The 23,331-nt window shown below is 60.6% G+C and overlaps 2 protein-coding genes across 4 annotated transcripts; one reads left to right on the top strand and one right to left on the bottom strand.

The window, feature by feature from the left end:
• Positions 1-206: 206 nt before the first annotated feature.
• On the top strand, positions 207-15,209 carry TMEM259 (transmembrane protein 259; the record flags this gene model as incomplete). 3 transcript variants are annotated; one of them, XM_080565816.1, is made up of 11 exons in its annotated part: positions 208-733; positions 4,103-4,360; positions 4,676-4,790; positions 7,023-7,133; positions 8,529-8,651; positions 8,990-9,090; positions 10,032-10,089; positions 10,411-10,494; positions 11,039-11,171; positions 11,588-11,687; positions 12,547-15,209. In XM_080565816.1, exons 1-11 carry the CDS (start codon positions 506-508, stop codon positions 13,381-13,383), a joined length of 2,148 nt encoding a protein of 715 aa, XP_080421942.1. In that variant the 5' UTR covers positions 208-505. The 3 variants fall into 3 exon arrangements, with proteins under 3 accessions (XP_080421943.1, XP_080421942.1, XP_080421941.1); XM_080565815.1 differs by having other exon boundaries at positions 4,676-4,844; XM_080565817.1 differs by lacking the exons at positions 11,588-11,687; positions 12,547-15,209 and having other exon boundaries at positions 207-733; positions 11,039-11,175.
• On the bottom strand, positions 13,996-21,743 carry GRIN3B (glutamate ionotropic receptor NMDA type subunit 3B; the record flags this gene model as incomplete). Its single annotated transcript, XM_080565814.1, has 10 exons — positions 13,996-15,729; positions 16,197-16,490; positions 16,614-16,681; positions 16,800-16,964; positions 17,058-17,209; positions 17,370-17,485; positions 17,609-17,754; positions 17,879-18,929; positions 19,348-19,946; positions 21,315-21,743. 10 exons carry the CDS (start codon positions 21,741-21,743, stop codon positions 15,693-15,695), a joined length of 3,057 nt encoding a protein of 1,018 aa, XP_080421940.1. The 3' UTR covers positions 13,996-15,692.
• Positions 21,744-23,331: the final 1,588 nt, after the last annotated feature.

Here is a 23,331-nt window from a genome sequence, read left to right as displayed (position 1 = left end):
TATCCCTTTCCTTACAAAGTCACTCTTCGAGCTCTATACCGCCTTATTTTTTATTCCATCCTGTTTTTTCCTCATAGTTTTTGTCTTTTTGGGGGCTGAGCCCCCCTGAGGCTCAGCCGGCCGCGCGCGGTGCACGTCGGGAGGGATTGCCTAATTTACATACAGGGGCGGGGCCGGCGGCGGTCCGCCACCGTCCCAGCATGCCCTGCGCGCGGGCCGGCGGGGGGAAGATGGCGGCGGGGCGCTGAGGGGCGGCGGGGCCGCGCGGAGGAGGAAGAGGAGGAGGAGGAGGAGGAAGGCGGCGAGCAGCGCGGGGAGGAAGGAGGAGCGGGGGCCGAGGTACCCGTACCGGTACCGGCGCCGCCCATGGCCGCGGGGCCGGCCCGGGAGCCGCCTCCCCGCCGGGCCTGCTCGGGGCCGCGCCGAGGCAGCGGCGGGCGCTGACCGCCGGGGCCGGACCCTCAGCGGGGGGCGCCCCTCGCCCCCCCCCCCCCCCCGGGCCGCGATGTCCGAGAACAACCAGCCCCACGCCGCGCACCAGCACCCGGCCACCCACGGCGGGGCCGCCGGGGGGAACGGGCGCGGCGTGCGGAACCCCAACGGCAACCAGAACCCGCTGATCAACGTCCGCGACCGCCTCTTCCACGCGCTCTTCTTCAAGATGGCAGTGACCTACGCCCGGCTCTTCCCGCCCGCCTTCCGACGCGTCTTCGAGTTCTTCGTCCTGCTCAAGGTGAGGGGCTCGGCGGGGGCCCGCCTCACCGGCACTGCAAACCCCGGTTCTGCCCCAGCCGGCTTATAAACGCATCAGACCCCGGTTCTGCCCCGTCTCCGGAGGCGCCTGGCCCGTCCAAGCCCGGCTGGCGCAGGCCCCTCGTTTGAGCGAGGCGTGAGGAGCTGTAGCGACGCTCGGTGGTGCCCTGGCCATCAGAGCTCTGCTGCGAGCCCTGGAAGTGCTGAGGGAATCGCTGATCCGCTCCATAGGCGAGGGTGGGACGGAGGCGGTGGTGTGGGTGTGGAAGGCTTCTTGGGGCTTCCAGGGGATCAGTCCTTAGGGCGGGTTGCGCACACAAGGTGCGTGGCTGGTAGCGTGTTGTTGAATCTTGCCTCTTCTAGAAGCGAGCAGTGCACAGCCCCAGCTTGTCGCTATTTCTTTTTAGTAGTCAGCACCCTCGGTTGTTCCGGGACAGCATCAAACTTCTGCTAAACCGGATAAAAGCCTGCCTGCGGTCCTGTTGATGTGGGTGCAGCTCTGGAGACCTTGCACGTAAATGGGGTGCTGAAGCTGAATTCTTCTCGGGTCTGGAAGTTGGGTCCTTCCCCTTGGGAATCAAGCAGTGACAGGCAAAGTGGCCTAATGCTGTCCGGGTGGGAGACAGCCCTTGGGCTAAATACCCCCCGGGGCTGCCAAGGCTCATCTCACCAGCACCCGCTGGAAATCAAGGGTAAGGGGCAGAGGGGAGGAGAGGTAGCTAGGGAAGAACAGCACGTCTGCTGTGGGTTTCTAAAATCTGGCCGCTTAACACAAGAAGACGTTTGGGATGCTGTCTCGTACTGCACATAGGCGTTTTCTCCCTGCCCAAGAGCTGTTCAGGTTTTTAACCTCTCTCTCCTTTCTCCCCCCGTTGTGTGACTGCATTCAGGTGGACGGGGAGAGCGGAGCTGGTGCCAGTGGCCAGGCTGGCAGGTGGAGCAAACAGTCCAGCTGGTAGCAGTTCCTGCTCAGAGCACACCTGAGGAAATAAAAATACTCACAGGGCACCTGCAGAGAGCACTGCCTGCCCCCTCGGGGTCAGAAGCCAGCCCGGCTTCCAGCCTGCTCTCAGCTCCGCGCAGGGAGCAGCAGCGGGAGGCAGGCAGAGGGGAATTCCTGACACGGCTCCTGGTTCGGCGGCCTCCCCGCCGTTCTTCCTGCACCGAGGGAGCTGTTTGTGATTTACCTTCCCTGGCGTCTTCCTGCGCAGCTCCCCTGCAGCTGTGACGTTTACCAGTCTGTTTGTTCACAGCAAATAGGTCAGGAGCGATAGGCAGCAGGGACAGCTCGTTTAATCGAGAGCGAGCGCCTTGATGCGGTTGGAGTGAGCGCACGAAACGCTCCCGTGCTGCTCCCTGTGCCCCTGCTCCTTGGAGCTTTGGGCCGTGAACTTTGGACGGCGTTGGGTAACGTCGTGCTGGATTTATCAGCTTCGCTGCAGGGAGGGAGTTTTATTAGCTCGCTTTGTTTTGCTGTGACCCGCGGCTGTTCCGTGGGTTGAAAAGCATCTTCCGAGTAGCAACGGCGTGCTTCAGCCTGAAAGGCCTCTCTGATGGGTGACAAACTGTCCGAACTTCGGGCTGGACGCGTACTTTCAAAGCAAGCCATTTTACTGTAATAACGATACTCTTGCAGTATTGGATGGTGCTTTGGGGCTTTATTTCTTCTGGTGTGATAAGTAAGAATTTCCTGTCTGGTTGCGCGTAAGAGGCTCCAGCAGAGACTTGCTTAAAACTCTTTCGAGACGTTACAACGTTGGTAAGACAGAAAACCAGCTAATTGCTGGGAATCAGCACGGAGTTTGTTGGGTTAGTGGACAGGAGCCCTCTGTAGCTTTAAACACAATACAGGAACTGAGAGGTGCCTGCTGGGGATCGCTGACTTTGGCTGATAAATAGGGGCCGAGCCGGAGGGAGCAGGCCCAGGCTGCCTTGCAGTAAGTCTGTCGTGTGTCGAGGGTCCAGAGCCCGCTGCAGTCCTGAACGCATTCTCCTGGCACATTCTCAACTTTCAGAGCCTGACGCTGCTGCCCCGGGTTCTGTGTTGTCCTGGTCTCGCAGCTGGTTGTCTTTTCTTGTGCAATCGGGCAGCCTTCCCCGTGCTTCAACAGGAAACGTTCAACAGGAAGGATTTTGTGCGGAGAGGGGAATGGTCGAAAGCCAGAGAAGGGCGCGGCTGGTCGAAACCCACGGTTACAGTTCTGTTTTTTTCAGCATCGGTTGGGACCTTGGCACGCGTTAGCTCCGTTCGGTTGGCTTGCCCGCCGTGCGATCGTTCTGGGACTGGGTTTGGTTCCCAGGACCTTACGTGGGGCTGGGGCTGGGGCTGCGAGCTGCGCCCGCCAGCAGGATGCGTGCGCTTCGTGCAGGTGTCAGTGGCAGGGCCCCGACCCCGTGAGCAGGCAGGGATGGGTCTTGCTTCTGGTGAGTTTGTCGGTGCCGCGGTGCTGAAACCGTGGCTCTGCTGTGCTGGAGGCTGCGTGAGCCCAGGTGATCGGCAGGTAGTCCTCTGCAGGGCTTAGCCTTTATTTGCAATGCAGACGTGCTTCCTTCCCTGCTGTGCTCAACATCTGGCCTGACCAAGCAGAGATTAAACACAGATTTGTCTTAACGTCTTCTAATCTTTCTGCGAGAGCTTCGGTAGCCTTTCCTCACGGCTGTGTTGGGTTAGCAGCAGATCAAAGAAAGTCTTGGGTTTAGTAAAGTGAGCTGTGGGTTGGCCAGGTTTCTTCAAGACAGTGCTTTGGCTCTTTGAAATGAGAGTTCAGTAGTGAGCCGCATGGGGTCTGATCCGTACCCAGCTGCCGTGCCCCCGGAGCTCGGGAGGAAGCACTTTGTGCCGGTGCGCGCAGAGGCGAGGCAGTGGGCGCCGTGCGCGTGGTTTTGTAAGCGTCAGCGCTTCGTGGCCCGAGACGGCGCGCATACTCACGCTGCCGACGTGCCCCTTGGGTGGCAGCCAGCTAGCGCAGCACCCACAGCACAGTTGCAGTAGCAGAGAAGTTTTGGTCAAAGGCACCTTGGAAACTCTGGTTCCCAGGAACAGCTTTAGGCCTCTCCCGGTGCTTACCTTGGAGAGGGAAGGGCTCAGCGGGTTAAAGAGGCTTCAGAAGGACAGGAAGCACGGAGAGGGTTCTGTCACTTGTCTGCGGGGCTGGAAAAGTCGCCTGACTCTAGGCTGCCTGATTCTTTGGTGCGAAGACCACCGGGGTTGGAAAGCATAAAAGCTCTTGTCCACTTGCAAATCCGGGGTCTTTACGGGCAAAGAAGAGACGATCAAAACTGGGGAGCCTGCGAACAGGCAGCGCTGGGTCGGGCTAATGGCGTCTGCCTTGTTTCTTGCCCTGTACAGGCTCTCTTCGTGCTCTTCATCCTGGCTTACATCCACATCGCCTTCTCCCGCTCGCCCATCAACTGCTTGGAGCACGTGCGAGATAAATGGCCGCGCGATGGCATCTTGCGGGTGGAAATACAGCGCAACTCGAGCCGGCCCTCCATCCTCCTGCAGTTCTGCGATGCTGAGAAGTTCCCAGGAATGGTGGCTGAGCCCACAGCTGAGGAGGAAGAGGAGGAAATGACTGTGGATATGTTTGAAAACAGCTCTATCAAGGTAAAGACGCGTTCCCTGTGTGCACGGGGGGAGGTGAGTGTTGGTTTGGGGACAGTTTGTTAATGCAGTCTTTGTGAGTATGCCGTGGTCCCTCTGCGTTCCCTCAGTCACTTGGCACAGGGCGCGTGCCCTCGGCTTTCCCTGTACGTCCGAGTTAGCCTCTCCTGTTTTAAGACAGAAATGAAAGCCTACGAGGCTGGGCTCTCCTGGCTTCCTCCTGGTGGTTGAGGCCGTCGCTGGGGCACAGGGGGAGCACAGAAGGCTGGAGCTGAAGTGACTGCTAACGTGACTTGCCCTGCCGCGGTTTTCCAACAGTTTGAGCTGGATATCGAGCCCAAGGTGTTCCTCAAGCCGTCCCGGATGAGCAGCGCCGAGGCGCTGAGCCACAACGAAAGCCGGGAGTTCTCGCTTAGTGAAGCAGCCGCTAAAGGTATGCAGCCTCTGCGGGAGACTGTGTCCGAGTTAGAGATGCTAACCAGAGCAGGTAAAGACAACTTCTGCTGCTATCTGTGCTCCCCCCTTCCCCTGCACCCTGCTCCTTCCCTGCGCATCTCATCCCGGCTTTTCTGGGGCTGTGCACAGTAACCTTAAACGTCCCCAGGCTGTTCCCGACGCTTTCACCTGTGGTTACCCGTGTCCCTGCTAACAACAGACCTACAGCAACGTCTTGCCTTTGGCTGGGGGGAGCTGGGAGTTGGGCGGGTGCATCTGGGTGACAAGGTTTGCTGCAGCCTTTTGGTCTGGCATCGTGTTTCTGCAGCGATCGGTGCCAGATAGCTCAGATGAATGCGAACCTCCCTCTTCTGAGCATTCTGCATTTACTGTCCTCTGGAGACCCGCAGGGATCCAACTGACGGTGCACATTCCTCGCTGCATTAACAGGATTTGGGCTGTATTTTGGGGCCCTGACTCAACACCAGTACCTGGAAGAGCAAACTAATCTGGAAAGCCACCAAGCAGGTTTCAGTAGGTTGCGAGATGCAGCCTTGCTGTTCTGTGTCGTTCAGAACATCGCTCAGGACATCGTCCTGCTTCCTCCCTCCCCTCTTTCGGCGTGACTTGAGCTGCTAATGTTTCCTAAGCGCTAGAGGGAGATTCGGTGGCTTTGTTTGGTTTAAAATGGAATTCCAGTGTTAGAAAACTTCTGTTAGGGGAAGAAATCTGTTAAAAAAAAAAAACTGTTAAAAGAGAAATATGACATCTGATTCTCATTTGCCTTTTTCCGCTACGCTCTTGCCCTGGAAGTACTGGCCTTCTTTGCTCTTCAGCAGTACTGGGTGTTCTAGCAGTGGAGGATTGTGAGGCTGGACGTGGCAATAGCACCGTTCCCTTGGTCTTGCAGAGTTTTGCTTGATGCTGATCCACAACTAATTAGTCCTGTGTTTAAGATGATTAAGTCTCCTAAGGCTGGAGAACATGTAAATATTTTGGGTGCAATACCTTCGTTAATAGTTGCTTAAGTTCTGTAAGAGCCCTGTTGTACGACGCCGCGTACACCGACGGGCTGTGCCTTGCCGTGCTGAATGCCCGGTGGGAAACGATCCAGCGACATGGTAGGAGAGAGAATCGTGCCCCTCGTTAACGTAGTTACAGAACTCATCTTTTCAAATGGGTCCTAAAGCCACAAGTGCCTGTCTGCAGTGTATTTCCAGCTTTTCTGTTCTGTAAGTACACCAACGTTTAGACAGAATGTATTGCCGTGGAAAAATGCTTTGTGATACCAGAGGAGTAATTCTTTTGCTGGTATTTCAACACTTCGTTTTCATTTGAACTTAAAACTGTTTTGTAATGAAAGCTAAAACTGAGACAAAGGCACCAGCCTGCATTTGCTGCCCAAGAAATTGAATCTCTCTCCTAGATGGTCAGGGAAGTTGCTTGGGCGCTTCTGTCAGTGATGTGTGAGCCTCAGTCGGGTGAGGCAGGCATGCTTCTTTCTTTGTTGTATCCTATTAAACGTTTTTGGTGGTGGTGTTTCAGACACCCGGCAGCTGCCTCTCCTCACCTCTCGCGAGATATGCTGTGACAGTTCAAAAGATCGGGGATTAAATTGCTTGGCTCCTACTTAGCAGGAGGCTTTGTCATCTCAGAAATGAGGTAGCAAAAAGCATTAATTTAAAACTGTTCTTAAAAAAAAATAAATCAAAAAAACTTCAGACGCTGAAGGCTTTTTTTAATCTGTAGTTGTTCCTGCCTTTAGTTTTTGAGATTTGCAATTGTAGCAGTGACCTCTACCTCTGTATCCAGAGAAGTGCAGTGCCAGTTGTCCTTGCCTTGTTTACTTGGTGCTCAGCAGCTGCAAAGTCTACTTCCCCGCTGTTTCCTGAGCAGCGAAGAAGGCAGAAAGTGAATGGAGCAAAAATGAGCGGTGTCGGGCATGCCATGGGCAGATTCTGGGTGGTGCTCAACACAGCTTGAAACCACTGCCTTGAAGCTTTCCCAGCAGCTTCGCATTAAGGACTGATGTCAGGGGAATGGGCTTTGGATTCAGCAATTCATATCGATTTATTTTAAATTGGTTGAAGAAAGCCTGGAACGTGTTCACAGCTGATTCCGTTTTCAAGAACGTGGTAAAATGGGGGGAGGAAGTCCAGAGGTGCTATTTCTTCTTGGCAGCTGTCTGCAAGCCCTGCTGTTGAGTCTCCCTTCCCACCCTCTCTTGCAGTGTGGCCGCAGGAGGAGTACATCGTGGAGTACTCCTTGGAGTACGGCTTTTTGCGCCTGTCCCAGAGCACGCGCCAGCGCCTCAGCATCCCCGTCATGGTGGTGACTTTGGGTGAGTGAGGGAGCCAGCCCGCTCTGGTGCACTGGTGTGTGCGTGTTCCTGCAGGTACCTGTCTGCTGGCTCTCCTTGGGAAGTCAGTCATGTCCCGTCTACTCTTCATTAGTCTTGTGGGAACTATTTATAACGGCTGATGGCGCTCATTTTTCACGTGGGAGAGCTGCTTTATGGAGCCGTTACCGCTGTAGTAGGTGGTGCCCTCCCAAGAGGAGCGCTCTGCAGTGCTGGAGCCTGCTTCTGTTCGTGAGCCTTAACGGTACGTCCGGCTCAGGTTTCTCACTGAGGAAGGAAAGGCCTGGTGGTACTGAGGGTGCTGTTTCAGTACAGTCCAAGTGGACTGCTTGGTTCTGTGGTTTAGAGTCTTGAAACAACGCAGCCCGTGGCCCTTTGGGGCAGGGACACTGCAGCGTGTAGCAGAGCAGCAGTGCTGGTGCCCAGTGGTGAGAGCTGTTGTGCGTGCGGCAGGGACGGTCCTGAGCAGACCTGCTCAGCACTTCCTCAGCACCCTTCTGTGCCCCTGCCAGCACCGGCAGACCGTTTTCCTGGGGCAGCATTCTCTTCTGGCGTTTACTCCATTCGGTTCAGAAATATGCTCTCAAACCTTCTCTTGCCTGTGACGTTAATTGATCTGTAATGAGCTGGTGGTGCAGCGATTGGACTAGATTGCATTACTCGCTCCTAATCAAACTGAGGCACAGCTGGGCTGGAGTACTGAGCAGGGATTCCATACGGTTAATGGGCAGTTTCCATGTTAAATGGTTATTTACTGACCTGGGCTTTCCCGTTCAGCTAGGCAAATTCCTTCATAAGTATCCTAGTAATTTACTGAAAAATGGTTTGTTTCTGGGCTTTCATTTCACTTGGATTTGGGGTGTTTTTACCAGCTGATCAGTGTTTGTACAGTAGAATGCGCTTGGATGTTTTGTACCAGCTTTGTTGGTGCCCAGAGCCGTGGGGAGGTGTTGGTGGGCTCCAGCAGCACCACACAGAGCCCAGCTGATGGCTGGAAAGCCTCTGCGGTCCCTCTGAGCTTTTCCAGAACTAGTTTCTCTGGGCATTTACTTGGGGGTGAGCCTTTTGTTGCTAGGGATGTACTCGAAGCCCAGGAGGCAAATTCCCTTTGTGTGTGTGCCAATGAGGGTATCACAGCCCTGATGGAATTCTTAAGGCCTGATTGGCACTGGCACTTGGCCAGCGTGGCTGTGCTTGTCTGTGTGACATTTTTCCCTCCCAGTCCTGCCCAGTTTAGTTAGCTGCCAGAGGTCTGAGTGCAGGCACGGCTCTGCTGGCATCTGTGTCCTTTTAAGTGATGAGAAGACCGTGCTTGCCTTCCTCCTCTGTGGTTTAAGATCTGAACAATCTGAATTTTTGTGCGTGTGTTCTGCCTAGATCCTACCAGGGATCAGTGCTTTGGGGACAGATTCAGTCGTCTGTTGCTGGATGAGTTCCTGGGTTATGACGACATCCTGATGTCAAGCGTCAAAGCCTTGGCTGAAAATGAAGAAAACAAAGGTAAGGCTTGGGGGAATCACTTTCAGCAGCTGTGCAGAGCAGGTGGTGTTTTTTCTGTGGACGCATGAATATTGTCCTCTGACTATTGATTAATCCCTGATGCAGATCACTGCGTTACGGAGGGGTGTTATTGTCAAGGACAAAATGAAACAAATGGGAGGGGAGAGACATCTGCAAATGTGACTTCCTTATTGCACTGCGTAACAACGGGGTGCAGCCGTGCAGAGGGGTTGCCTTAGATCTCCTGCATTACATCCTAGTTCTTGAGAAGTTTGGTCTTGTTTTGTGAGTTGGTTACATTGGGGTCATGTGGTGGTTTTGCTTTTCCCCCCCCCCAGGTTTCCTTCGCAACGTGGTGTCTGGAGAGCACTACCGCTTTGTCAGCATGTGGATGGCCAGGACTTCCTACCTGGCAGCCTTTGTCATCATGGTCATATTCGTAAGTTGGCAGGAGCTGGGCACTGCCTGGACTCTGAGCTCAGCTGATCAGCATGCGGGTGAGGTTTTATGTCACAGTACAGGCCTGAGCTCGTAGCTGCTTCTAAAGCTAAGCCAATGGAGCGTGCAGTTCTCTGTTTTTTTTTTCCTAATGCGGGTGTTTAGTGTCCAAAAAGTGAAACAAACAGAGGAGCGGAAATAGAATGAAATAATGGCTTTGTTGTCAAAGGGGAGATCCAGATTAGAGTCTCTTAAGTGTAATTAAATGCTCAGGCTGCCAAGACACGGGGATTGCCAAGGCAAATTTGTCCTCAGATTTTTAAGAGTGGGCCAACTAATGTGCCAGGGCTCGTCAAGATAGAATCGAGTCTCCTGTGAGTACGTGTGTGACCAGGCGATTAAAGATCTGTATTAGACAAGACCTCAAGTGATAATTGAGCCTGTGTTCATAGTCGTAGATGACTGTCTCCCTTTGTGCCTGACGTTCCATTGATGCAGCTCCTTGTACAACAAAGTCACGGCCAGCGAGAGGAGAAATGGAGAAGAACGCAGGGTGACCTTTGTTGGAGAGGTGCTAGGAGCTAGGAGGAGCGCAGATACAGAATGGGAGCAAACCCCAGTTCCAGTTCTGCTGCTGTTTGGTTTGGCCACTGCTCAAATATTCAAAATATTCAAATATTCAAAATCAGTCTCTCTACAAACAAATTACTTACTGTCTATTTCACTGCAGTAATGCAAAGATGAATTGCTGTTTGTGAAGTCCTAATTGCTCTTTGGGAAATTGATCTGCGTAGCTCTAACTAAGGAACGTGGGACATGCACAGCATTCAGTGCGGTGCCGGGAGTCCAAGCTCACCTGTCTGAGCCTCTGCGGTAGCGTGGTTTTGAAAGAAACCCTGAACCCGTGTGGCTCTAACAGCGGCCTCTGTTCTCATATTTCAGACTCTGTCCGTTTCGATGCTGTTGCGCTACTCACACCATCAGATTTTTGTCTTCATTGGTAAGGATTCACTAAGGGATTTGGGGTGTACTGGACACTGTGCAGCCCACTCTGGCACGGTGTATTGTGTCTATACCCTGGACTGTTGTGGTTCAGAAGGGTCCTGCACGTAGCCGCGCAGGAGCTATATCCCCCATGGATCCCCCTGCACCATGCTTCTTCCGAGGGCTGCTCTGTCCCTTGACAAGTATCAGGGACAGGGGGCGTGGGGCGGTGGACTTCACGACACGTTGCAGAGCTCTGAATGGGGAGTGGTACGGGGGGGGAGGGCTCCTTGGTCCCACGATCGCTTTGTGATATGGTACGCTTTCCTTCTTGCAGTTGACCTGTTACAGATGCTGGAAATGAACATGACAATTGCTTTCCCTGCGGCTCCCCTGCTCACTGTCATCCTGGCCCTAGTAGGTAAGGATGTGGGCTCACTTCTTGTGTATGTGCAGCAAGTCCCTCTGGGATCTGTAGAAGTATAATTCCCTGTTCTGACCTGGCCGCGGCAGGTGGTCAGCGTGTCTGCTTCTCACAAGGTGGAAGGCTCTGGAATTTGATGGCACAGTGAGCTGGGTTGTCCTTCCGAGTCCTCTGGAACAGCAGTTCATTTGGAAGTCACATAACCTGAACCTTTGTCCTTCTTTCACTTTAGTTCATTTCAGATTCCCCCTTCCTGTAACCACAGTCTGTTAGCGCCGTTTGGATTTTAAACAAAGCCACCAAAATCTCTGCTGGCCAGAGCCAGCTGATCCTCTGGCCTGTGCAGTGACTGCAGCCAGCAGCGAGACTTGTTTGACCGCAGCTGTTGCTTTAAACAGAGATGAGTTTGTCCTGCTGTGAGTTTTGCTGTACAGTCATACAGCCCCAGCTCTGGGAGGGATGTAGGATTTTTTCAAGCAGCCCCTTGCTGTACCTGTTTGCCCTGCAACGTGCTGACGTCAGGCACCTCTCTGTCCCGTAGGTATGGAGGCCATTATGTCGGAGTTCTTCAACGACACCACAACTGCGTTTTACATCATCCTTATCGTGTGGCTGGCCGACCAGTATGATGCTATTTGTTGCCACACCAATACGAGCAAGAGGCATTGGCTCAGGTAAGAGGAACTCATTCCCATAGTGCACAAACTGACTGCGTGTCCCGTTCTCTGGTGGGAGCCTTCTTTAGATCCTTTCCAGTCCTCCCAGAGAGGAGAGCTTCCACTCTTGAGAGCTGTACGTCTCCTTGGGAGCTGCCCTGCATGTCACAGGGTCCAAAGTGCAATTATTTTCCACTTCAGCGCTCGTGCATGGAATCACCCCTACCCTTTGCCTGCCCTTTGTTTTGCTTCATTGGAGACCTGTTCATAGTGAAGCATGAACATATCGATAGTGAACGTGCTAATTACATGTTAACGGGGGTCTGCACAGTCCTGTCAAAAGGCACCAGCTCAGAGCAGAGTTATGACTAAAAATAAATTCTTGTTTGTCCTGTCCATTGATGTGTCCCGGTATCTGCTGCCTCTCTGTGCAGGTTCTTCTATCTGTACCACTTTGCCTTCTATGCTTACCACTACCGATTCAACGGGCAGTACAGCAGCCTGGCTCTCGTCACCTCGTGGCTGTTCATCCAGGTGAGTAGCTGCCGTTTCTGCTCACGTTCCTGCAACCAGCTGCATGGGGGCACGTGCCATCGTGGTGACTTCAGTCCTGGTCCCTCAGAGGGCTCTGGCTGCCTGCAGTTTAAACTGTTCCGTTGCTGATTGCTCGCGCTGGCTGCGCTGTTAAACAGCGATGGAAATGAGCTGCAGTTTGGGCTTCATCAAACTCCCATGTCAAGCAGAGTTTGAGTGGCTATGTTTGTTTTTATAAGAGGTTAAAATAATCCCTGGTTTGGAAATGGAGCAACGGGAAGAGGTGACTATCAAACAGCAGGACTTTTTGGTCTAAAGCTCAAATCCAGCCATGTGACTGACAGCAGGCTGAGTTTTGGAAGGTGTTAGGAAGGGTTTCTGGCCCATCTCTGGAAGAAGTCTCACTGAGAATCTCCCCCGCAGAAGCCGAGGAGTGGGTCGTGTCTGTGCACTGCAGGTATTGGCAAGACCACTCCCGAGCTGATGCCTTCAGTATCCTGGTTCAGGCAGATCTTTTGTGTGTCTCTGGCTGTTGATCTGCCCTCTCCCTGCTGTGAGGTGCAGATGGGGAACTGAAGATGGGCCGGAGATAAATGCCTTCATCCTTGTTCTTGCCCCAACGAAGGAAGGGGCGTTGTGCTCTATTACATGTCTTCAGAGCTCTTCAGCTGCTCTCCGACAGCAGCTTGCAGGAGCTGTGGTAGAAGAGATAAATCTCTGCAGAATTTCAGATAAGCTTCTGGACAGAGCAGCCAAATTCTGCAGTCGCTGTCTTTACCAGGAGATGAACGAATAGTTCTGCTAGGTAAGGCTAGGCTTGCAGCCTGATGAGTGACTCCTTTCCCTTTGCCTTCTCTAGCATTCAATGATTTACTTCTTCCACCACTACGAGCTGCCGGCTATTCTCCAGCAGATCAGGATCCAGGAGATGCTGCTGCAGAACCAGCAGGTGGGCCAGGGGACGCAGACAACGCTCCAAGACAACCTCAACAACAACACTACCGCTGCCCCGGTTGAGGTGGGGAGCCGTCAGCCCCACCTGGCCGCTGGCCCTTCCGGGGAGAGCAGCGGCCCGGCGGCGCTGACCCCCAGCGAGGCCTCCAGCGTCATCGCCGCGGCCACGGCGGCGTCGGTTGGGAGCGACCTGAACTGGGTCGCTGAGACAGCCGCCATCGTCACGGAGGCCTCGTTTCTCTCCGACCTGAGCTCTACCCTGCTGGAGCCAAACGTGGTGCACGAAGCCATGGCCAACGGGAGCCCTCAGGACGCCGCCGCCTCCAGCCTGGTTGCCCGCATCAGGGTCAGCAGCGACCACCCGGAGACTGCTGTGGGCTCCATCACCATCGAAGTCACTTCGACGGCTGTGGTTGCTGCTGCAGACGTGCCCCCCGCCGCAGAGGCTGCGCCCCCCGGCCTGGCGCAGGAGGACGGGGCCTCTGTCCCCAGCCCTTCCCCTCCTGAGCAGACTGAGGCCGCGCGGGGCTCAGACAGCCAAGCGAAACCTGGCAGCAAGAACTGCGCCGCGGGCAGCGGCGTGGCAGAGACCCCGCCAGCCTCTGGGGAGAACACTGATCAGGACAAACGCTCGGGCCGTGCTCTGGGGGACCGGGGGGAGAGCAGCCCTTGCCCAGCACCAGCGGATAGTACAGCTAGCTCCGGGCCGTGCTCGCAGCCAGACTCGAGGAGCCTGTCTTGAGTCCCTGTTACTGTCCTTCTGGACTGCCGGGAAGGCACCTGGATTTCGTTTGTTACTATTTCTCACTTCACCATCATCCTTAACCCATGAATTCCTCTTAGTGGAGGCAGAGCAGCTGGGACAGAGAAAAGGTGCTGCGGTGAACTCCCCTGGGAAAAGCGCGCGCGTGCTCGTGTACAAGAGGAGAGGCTGGCGCGTGTCGGACTGCTCGGTGCCAGCTGCTCCCTGCAGGGAGGGCGCGAGGCGTGATGGCTCCCGGCGCCTGCGGGGCACCGGGGCCTCGTCCCACCGCCGCCGAGGCTGTGGGCGAGCCCCCTGGCTGCGTCCTCCCTGCCACCAGCCCAGTGTCACAGCTCTTCCTCGCCCCCCGGCTTTGCCCTCTGAGGTTGTGTTTGCGGTCCGGGCATTGCTTGCAGATGTGAGCTGATTTGTGACGAGCCACGTGTGTGTGCGGCAGCTCTGGTTAGAATAGCAACCGCGTGTGAGCAGGGAGAGCATCTTCAGCCATGCTTGGGAGAAAACTGGTAAGCTTTCCTTCTCTAGGGGAAAAGAAGCTCAACGCCTTCCCCTGACACTAGAGCTGCTCCCACCAGAGCAAAGCTGGGCAATAACCAAAGCAGAAGCTGCATTTTAGCCCTGTTTTTTTTTTTTCCCCCTTGAATTTCCCTTGGTCAGTGGGTTTAGGGGGTAGAAGCTGCCCTGTGCAGGTTAGAGCATCCACCCCACGAAAGAGGCACTGGGCTGTGCTTGGAAGCAGTGGAGAAAACCTCCCAGCCCTGGAGAAACGCTCTGCCTTCTGCTGCTGGTGATCTCTGCAAGGCTTCCCTCATTTGGCCCCTCTTCAATGCATGTGGCCCCCATAAAGCGGGAGCTCCTGCCCCGGGCCGTTAGTAGTTAATGTCCTCTGGGACCTGGGCTGTAGCTTCTGTCCGTAGCTTCTGTCTGTAGGCGGCCGGCAGCTCTGGGGCCGTGCGGCTCTGCTTCGGGCAGCTGCAGGGGGTGCAGTTTGTTCTTCAGTGCCTTGTCCCCGCGGGGCGAGCGGCTTGTCGCTGGCTGGCCTGGTGGTGCATGAGAAGGTTTAGCAATGAACCAAAACACTAAAGCTAAGAACTTGCAGCTGATTTTTTTTTTTCCCTCGTTCCCCTGGCAGCAGAGGTGAAGCCCCGTGCACACAGCTGCCTGCCTGGTGTGGCGCACCTGGGGCCGGATCTGGCCGCTGCCCCCAGGGTGGGTGACGGGAAGGGGGGGGGGGGGGGGGGGGGTTGTGCTGGTAGGGAGAGCAGAGCTCTTGCAAAAGGAGGGGGGTGATGCAGGAGAGAGGCACAGCTGGGGGGGCTGGGAGGGGAGAAAAGCTGCAGGGGGTGCTGCTGCAGAGCATCCCTGGGTCTTGGCCTCGCCTCCCCACGGAGCAGTCGGCGCGTGGCCCCCTCCTGCCCACCTTCGGTGGCTTCCACCCGTTTCCACGTCAGCACCATGAGGGCTCTCAGCCCCCCCCCCCCCCCCCAATCTCCCCCCCAGGTCTCTCCCCCCCCCGTTTTTGTTTTCCTGTTCTCCCGCGGAGCCCCGGGTGTTGCTCTGGGGAAGGGGGGAGCCCGCTGGTGACCAGCGCCAGCCCCCTCTGCAGCCGCCCTTGGGGACGCGCCGGGGCCCCACCGCATGGACGTGCAAGAGCAAGGAGAAATCCGCCGGCTTTCAAGGGGGTGGGTGGGAGGGGGAGGGAGGGAGGGAAGCAAACCAAATCATTGGACGAATGAAGAGTAGAGTTCATTCTATTTAATTAATGTACAAAATGTGTTTGTATATAATAATAAATATTATATCTAACAGCTGCTGTGGTGCTGCCCCGGTGTCCTGCTAGCACTGTGCCGGGTTCCTGCTGGAAGGTGACACGGGAGCAGCCCGGGGCCTGGCTGTGGGCTCAGCACCGCAACCCCGCCGTGCCTCGCACGCTGCTGGGGGGGCCAGGGAGGCCCTGCTTGCCCCCCAGGGCTGAGCGTGAGCCCCCCATCCCCGCATCCACCAGCGGTGGGCAGCGTCAGTGGGAGTGGGAAGGCTGCGGGGAAGGAAGCCGTGCCTGTGGCACCCCCAGCCTTCCACAGCCCCCCCCCTCGTCCCTCGCTTTTGGGCCCAGTTCCTTCATCTCCTCTGCTGCCTCGGAGGGAGGGGAGCGGGCTGAGGAAGGGGCCAGCACCGGAGCCTCCCATCCCTGCCCAGGGGCTGCTGCTGGTGCTGGGGCTCAGCCTGGTTCGGCTCCGTGCTGCCGCCCCTGGGGCTGCTCCGTGCTCCTGCTTCGGGGCTCTCGGGCAGCCCTAGTCACTGCTCGCCTGCGGCGGGGCCGGCACCTGCCTGCGGAGCAAGGAGCACTGTCAGCCTCGCCCTGAGCCCGGTGCCTTCGGGATGCTGCTGGGGGTGGGGGGGAAAGCCAGGCCTTTTCGGCTCCATTTACAGATTACAAAGTGAGCCTGAAGGCTGGCAAGCAGCTGCCCGGCTGTTCAGCTTGGTCGTGCAGGGGTTTCTCACCACATCTTAACCCTCTACTTTCCCCAAAATTAAAGCTCCTCTCCCCCCCGCAAATCTTAGGCTGCTGGCTCTGGTGTAAAACCCTGCTATTCAGAGAGAGGGGAGGAGAGGCACGAACTCCCCAGGCTCCATCCCCGGTCCTTGCTCTCCGAGGGGCCCAGCATTGCACGGGACCCTCCCCAGCCCAGCCCAGCGCGGAGGAGCCAAGCCCAAGGCTGGGGTGCAGAGCACTTGAAGCCCCGGCTGCCTTTTTGGGGTGCCACAGGCGCACCCTGTCCCCCCACCGCGCTCACCTGTCCTCCTGGGGCTCCTCCGAGGCTGGTGCCCGGCTGCTCCTGGCCATGCCCAGGGCAGCCACGAGCTCGCTCTTCCTCACCAGGGCCGCGCGCAGCTGCTCCCGCATCGCCTCGATCTTCTCCTCCAGCTCCCGCAGCTCGGCCCCAGCGCCCTGCACCGGCCTGTTCCCCCAGCACCCCGGGGTCCCCTCGCCCTCGGGGGTGGCCGCATCCAGCTGGAAGTGCACCCGGCGTCCCTCCTGCCGCAGCCTGGGCCAGGGCTGCACCCCGGGGCTCTGCTGGGGGTCGCACCTTGGGGGGGGGGGGGAGAAGGGTCGAGGTGGGGGCTGCGGGGGGGATCCCGCTGCAGTCCCGGGGCTGGAGGTTGCCCGTGGGGAGGATGAGAGCAGGGCAGGCGCCCATCCCGGGCCCTACCTCTCCGCCAAGCTCAGCTTCTGGCCTTTCTGCTCCTCCACGCCCGTGTTCAGAGCCCGGTGGATTTTCTGTGGGGGCACAAGGGAGGAGTGAGGGCCCCCGGGGAGACGGACCCAGGCTGGGGGAAGGCGGAGGCCGTGAGAGGGAGGAAGGGCAGTGGCGGGGCCGGGCTCCTTCTCGCCCCACCTGGCTGGTGTGCAGCCAGTAGTTGAATTTCTTCTTCCGCTTGATGCGGGGCAGGACGAGGCGGTAGAAGACGTGCTCGCCCAGCGAGGTGAGCAGGGAGCCGCTGAGCCCGATGCAGAGCAGCACGAAGAGCCCCGAGAAGTGGTAGATGCCCATCTGCAGGGTCTGCGAGGAGAGGGGGGCGTTGGCAGGGTGCTGGGGGGGGGGGGGGGGGCACCCGCAGAGCCCCCCCCGCACCCAGGGCCCGGCCGCCCGCACCTCGGTGACGGCGAAGACGCGCTTGCCGCAGGGCACCATCTTGTACCACTTGTCGTGCAGCAGGTCCATGAAGCCGGCCGACTTGTAGCGGCTGATGAACTCGGAGAGGTTGGAGGTCAGCGGCGAGTTCTGCGGGAGGCCGATGCCGTAGCCTGGCCCCATGGCGGGGGGGGAAGAGAGCAGCAATGCTGGGACCAGGGGGGCAATGGCCAGGCACAGCCCCCAGCACCCACCACTGAGGGTCCCCCCCCCCATGCCATGTGGCCAGAGCCCCCCCCAACAGCCCCGGTGTGCCCCCCCCAGTTCCCCCACCTTCGATGGCGAAGGGCTTGCCCACAGTGAGCAGTTTGCAGTCGGAGTCGATGGAGACCTCGTAGTCCAGCAGGGACTTGTCCATGATGAAGGCGTTGAGCTTGGGGGGCTCCGTCCTGCGCCAATGCGGGGCGGGGGGGGCTCAGGGACGGGGCTGCCCCCCCCAGCATGACACCCTCAGGGGGCGTGCAGGGGAGGGGGTAACCGGAGGGGCCCGCGACGCCCCCCCCGACCCTCACTTGAGCATGGTGACGCCGGTGGGGGTGGTGGGGACGTTGTAGCGCCGCATGTACTCGTGCATCTCGGGGAAGCTCTTCTTGATGTACTCCTCGGCGCTGCTCTCCCACACCGTGCCGAAGCGGAAGCCGTGCGAGGGGTGATGCAGCTGGAAGGAGGCACCGCAGCATCAGCACCCCCAGCCCGGGGGGAACAGAGCCCCCTCCCTTCCCCAAGCACATCCCCAAGCCCGCCCAGCGGCGCGCTCTGAAGCGGCCCCGGCGCGCTCCCACCTTGGGGTCGTGGATGCCCGAGAGCTCCTCGAAGGTCTTCTCCCCCACCATGACGGCCGCCAGGTTGGCCGTGTAGCTGGAGAGCACCAGGAGGCAGAAGATGGCCCAGAGGTTCATGAGGAAGCGGCCGGTGCAGCACTTGGGCGTCTTGCTGGAGACGGTGCGCCCAAAGAGGATGGCGTAGCAGAGGTTGAGGGCTGAGGAGTAGGAGAAGATCTTCATGCGGTTGCGGCCGTGGGGGGTCATGCCGTAGGGGCTCTTCCACTCGTAAAGGGTGAGGAAGAGTGCGGTCATGTGCAGCGCCACAAAGATGCCCACCCACATGGTCCAGTGCAAGGGCCACATGAAGGCCCCGATAGGCGACGCTGTGTCCTTGGTCCTCACCAGGATGCCCAGGCTGGTGGAGAAGAAGGGGCTGGTGAAGTCGATGACTTTGCTCCGCGCCGAGTTGATGCTGAAGGAGGTGACGGCCATGTGGGCTGTGCCGCTCAGCAGGTCCCCCACCAGCCCCGTCCAGCGCCCGTTCTTCCAGGCCCCATATTTCCCATCGCCCACGATGTAGAGCTCGAAGTCGAAGGGCACGTCCTCGGCCAGCTTCTCCAGCAGGTCGATGCAGTACCCGTAGCAGCACTTCTTGTACTCCCGCGGCACCGAGCCGTTCCCAGCGCCGAGCTCCTCGAAGAGGGCGTCCAGCACGGCCGAGTCGTTGGTGCCGGGGTCCAGGCAGAGCTGCCCAGCCGGGCAGCTCCCGTCCTCGTCCACCTCCCGCGTGAAGACAAAGGGGTGCTCCACCAGCGTCACCACCCGCAGCCTCGCGCGGGCGCCGCCAGCCCCCTCGGCCAGGCTCTTGCGCTGGAGGTGGCTCTGCCAGGCGCCCTCCTCCAGCTCCAGCTTGCCGTGCCGCCAGGCGCCCATCGTCACCCACGTCGGCTGCCCCAGCGAGTCCCGCAGCAGGCTCCAGACGCGGTACTGCTGCTCCGTGTGCACCCGCGTCCCATTCTGCACCTGCACGTGTCCCGTCCGGCCGTGGAAGGACGTGTTGGACATGAACCTGGGGGGGGCACAGGGGGTTACGGCTCGGGCACAGGGGGGTCCTGCTCTGGAGAGGGGAGGTGAAGGACGGGGCTTGTGGCTGGGAGCGTGAGATGCCCAGCTCGGCACAGAGGAGGATCAGGATCTGGCCCTGCGGCCTCTGCCCTGCAGCTCGCTGTGCTAGCAGGGCCAAGCGCTATTAATATTTATAGAGCACCAGAGCTCGGGCAGCATGAGGGAGATCTAAAGTGACGCAGCCCCCTTGTGCAGCCACACAGAGCCTGTCGTGGGGTGGGGGGGGGGGGGGGAAGGGGCCATGCACTGAGCCCCAGAGCAGCGGCCGCACCGGCTGTGGCCAGGTCACCCCCCCCACCGTGCCCCAAAACCACCACAGAGGAGCAGGGAGGGGGCAAGGCCCCCCCCAGCACTGTCCTTACCTGGAGAGGAAGCGCCCCGAGGACTCAGCGCCCTCCCTGAGCCTGTCGTCGCAGTTCACCGTGGTGGGGACGAGCGCGAGGTCGGGGCGGACGGCGGCGGCGCTGGCGATGGCGCGGGACACCAGCTCCACCGCGTCCTGCACGAACGGCTCCAGCGGGGGCCGGCCCACCTCCCCGAAGGCCAGCAGCCCCAGGGGCAGCCCCTCAGTCTGCAGCTCGCCAGCACGGAGCGGGGAGCCCAGAATCCAGTGGAACTCCTGCAGCAGCAGCCCCGACTGTTCGACCACCCTGAAGAGCAGCCGGGCGCGCCGCAGGTCGCAGCCCAGCACCAGCACGGGGCTGGAGAGAGCCTTGAGGCGCTCCCCGCGCTGCCGGAGGTAGCGGGAGGCCCTGGGCTCATCCAGGTAGCCGAGGTCCAGCACGGCGCGGAGGAGGAGCTGGGTGCGGCGGGCCCAGAGGCCGAGGAAGCCGGAGACGTCCCAGGGGTGGCAGAGCACCAGGCTGGTCTCGTGCCAGTCGTTGGCCTGCAGGATGCTCGCCAGCACCTCCACCAGCGTCTCCAGCGAGCTCTGCCGGTCCATGTGGAAGTGGAAGGGGCTCTGCCGGCACACAGGGGTGGTGGCTGTCCCCAACCCTGCTGCTGACCCTGGGGACAGCCCAGGGCAGCTCCAGCCCTCGGCTCAGCACCATCCCTCCCACGCTGGGACCACCCCACTCCTGGCCCTGCTCTCTCCAGCACCAGCACGGATCGGAGCAATGGTTCCCCCCTGCCCATGCAGCTCCAGCCATGCACCCGAGGGTGTGAAAAGCCCAGGAAACCAGAGAGCTGCCCAGGGAGGAGACCCTGCTCTGAGCCAGCCCCGGTCCCCCCGCTGCCACCTGAGCCGGGGGTCGTGCATCTGCCCTGCTCCCAGCAGCACGCAGCCGGCCCCAGCCCCAAGCAGGAGCTACAAGGACGCAGCAGGCGTGGAGGGCAGCGCAGCCTGCGCGTGTCCCCGGGGGAGGCTGGGGGACAGGCTGCCGCCGTGCTCCTGCTGCCTGCCAAGAAACGGAGTCACCTTCCTGGTGACTGAGCGGAGGCTGGCGGCTGAGCCCAGCGCGGGCGAAGGAGCCCAAATGCTCCGGAGAGTGCAAGGGGGTCGGGCAACACAGCCCCGCGTGGCGAGGGTCTGGCCCCAGAGGGGACTGGCTGAGGAAAGGGAGAGGGACAAATCCAACCCCAGGACCGCGGGGCTGGGGACAGGTCTCTGCTTGGCAGTGCTTAGGCTGTGGATCACGGCACGGGTGAGTGTGGCCATTGCGCCTGGGCCAGTGGGGCCGAACTGGGTGGCACAGGAGACTCCAGGCATGTCCCCAGGGCCCTTCTGGGGCTGGGCCAGGGTTGGGATAGGGGATGGGGGAGCACGGGGCTGCGAGTGGAGCTGCCTTGAACTGGGAACTGGGATTGGCTTGGGACGGAGCTGGGATGGGGGCTGGGATGAAGGTGGGAGAGAGCCAGGATGGGGGCTGGAATAGAGGCAGAAAGGGGCCAGAATGGTGCCCAGGAGGGGACTGGGGTGATGCTGAGACGGGGCCAGGCTTGAGCCAGGATGGAGCTCGGGATGGTGCCTAGACAGGGACTGGAACAGCAGCAGGATGAGGATGGGATGGGGCGCAGGATGAAGCTGGGATAGAGCCCCGGCCCCCGGGATGGGGCCGGGACGGAGCTGGGATGGGGGCGAGACGGGAGCCGAGAGGGAGCAGGGATGGGGGCAGAGATTGGGGCCGGGATAGGGGCTGAGATTGGAGTCGGGATGGAGCAGGGATGCAGCGAGGATGGGGGGGCCACGGCAGAACCGCGATGGGGGCAGGAGAGGAGCCGGGACAGGAGCCGGGACGGCCCGGAGAGCCGGGACGGAGCCGGGGCGCGGAGCCGGGGGTCCGGCCGGGGGCCCCGCCGCCCGCAGCGGTGTCCGCGAGGCTCTTACCTGCGGGCGGAAGGGCAGCGGGCCGCGGGTGTCGAGGACGCTGACGAAGGGGACCCGCAGGGCGGCGGCGAGGAAGTCGAGCTGGAGCAGCTCGCGGCGGGAGCGGGGCACGGCCAGGACGGCGGCCACCCCGCGCCCCCCCAGCGCCCCGCAGAGCCACCGCGCCAGCGAGCCGGGGTCCCGCGCCGCCGGGGCGCCCGCCACCAGCTCCAGGCTGCGGTTGGGGGGCAGCGCCGCCCCCCCGGCCCCCCCCGGCCCCGCGGCGGCCCCGGCCAAGGCGGCGCGGACGCGGCCGGGGGCTGCGGGCGGCAGCAGCGCTCCCAGGCGCACGGCGGGGCCGGCGCGGGCCGGGACGCGGCAGGGCTGCGGGTGCCCCCCCGCCGCCCCCAGCGCGGCCGCCAGCAGCCAGAGCGCCCCCAGCCCCGCCATGGGCGCCCCCGGCCCCCCCCCCCGGCTCCGCTCTGCGCCCGTCGGGCCGAGCCGAGCCGAGCCGAGCCGAGCCGCGCCGGGCCGGGGCGGGCCGGGGGCGGGGGCGGGGGCAGCTCCGCCGCGGCGGGGCGGGAGGGGCCGGGACGGGCCGGGAGAGGCCCCGGGAGCTGCACCCCCCCCCCCGGCTCCGGTGGCCCCCCGGGGCTCCGGGAGCGCGTGGCCGGGGGAGACCTCCCCGGGGTCGGGTCCCGCCGCGCCCCCCGCAGCCCCGCGGGGGTGGCTCCGCCTCGCAGGGTCCCCCCCGTGCCCCGGGGGAGCCGTCGGGGGGGCCCCGAGGAGCCGCCGCGCCTCGCACCGAGCCCCGGGGCCGCGCGTTCCGCCCGCCCCCGCCGCGGCCCCCCGCGCCCGACGGGACCCGGCCGGGCTCCGCCGGCCCCTCCGGGCCGAGCCCCCGCGGGCGCAGCGAGCCCGAGGCTCCCGGGGGCGCGGGGGGGGCTCGGCCCGGGGCCGGGGGGCTCCTCGCTCCGGGAGGGGGCTCCTCAGCTGCCGGGGAGCTGGGGCGGGAGCGGCTCCGCTGAATTCGTAAGAGAAAGAAAGCGAGAAGGGAGCCAAGTACCAGCTGGCGAAAATATTGATCACCAGACAGATTTAATGAGTCAAAGCCAACGAATTCCCCTTGCGGGGAGCGGATCCTGACGGCCCCGGGCAGGGGCTGGGGGGACCCTGGCACGGAGCAGCCCCCGCAGCCCCCACCCCAACGTGAGCCCCGCGGAGGGGGCCTGGAGCCGCGCTCAGTGGGGGGGGGGGGGGGCGCTGGGAGGGAGCGCCCCGACCTGGGGCAGCCCCCGGGGGTCAGCCCCCAGCCCCCAGGGAGCCCCCGGGGCTCCGCTGCTGCAGCCGAGCTCTCCGCGTGCCCCGAGCATCCCCCTGGCTCCGGCTGCTGCTCCCTGCTGCAGCCGATTAACGTTGATCCAAAATGTCAGGAGGAAGGCGGGGAGCGAAAGAAGAGAAATGGGGCTTATTAAGCTAAAAGCATTATCTAAGCGAGCTGGCGTGCGAGCGGGCTGCGCGGACACTCGTGCTATTAAAGTGCACTTTAAATCAGCTGCGCTTACTTCTGGTGCGCTGAGCTGCTCGCTGCGGTGGGTGCGTGCGGGGCTGGGGCTCAGAGCACCCCTGAGCATCCAGGCCACCCCTGTGCTGCTGCCGTGCCCCCCCCTCCAGCCCCAGAGAGCCCCCCGAGGGGCAGCAGGACATGGTGCTGGCGGTGAGGGCACCGGACGACGGAGCAGGCAGCTGCTGCTGCAGGAAGAGGATTGCCAACTGCTGATCCTTGCAGCAAACGTACCCCTCTGCGCTCCCCCTGCTGCCCCCTGCTCTGGGACCTGAGGACCAGAGGTCTGGGGGAGCTGCACGGGGCTTGAGGATGCTCTGGGGCTGCTGCAGGCTCCGGGAAAAGAGCCTCGGGGCAGGGATGAGTGAGGGACTGCGGCAAGAAATCACCTCCCTGCTCCCTGCTGACAGCCCTGCTGGGGAGGCGGCGGCAGGTTATTGAGATCTGTGGGCACCAGGGGCTTTTTAAAGGAAA

This window comes from Anser brachyrhynchus, assembly GCF_964034855.1.
Source record: "Anser brachyrhynchus genome assembly, chromosome: 23".
Lineage (NCBI taxonomy): Eukaryota > Metazoa > Chordata > Aves > Anseriformes > Anatidae > Anser > Anser brachyrhynchus.
This window is presented reverse-complemented; position numbering and strand designations above follow the sequence as displayed.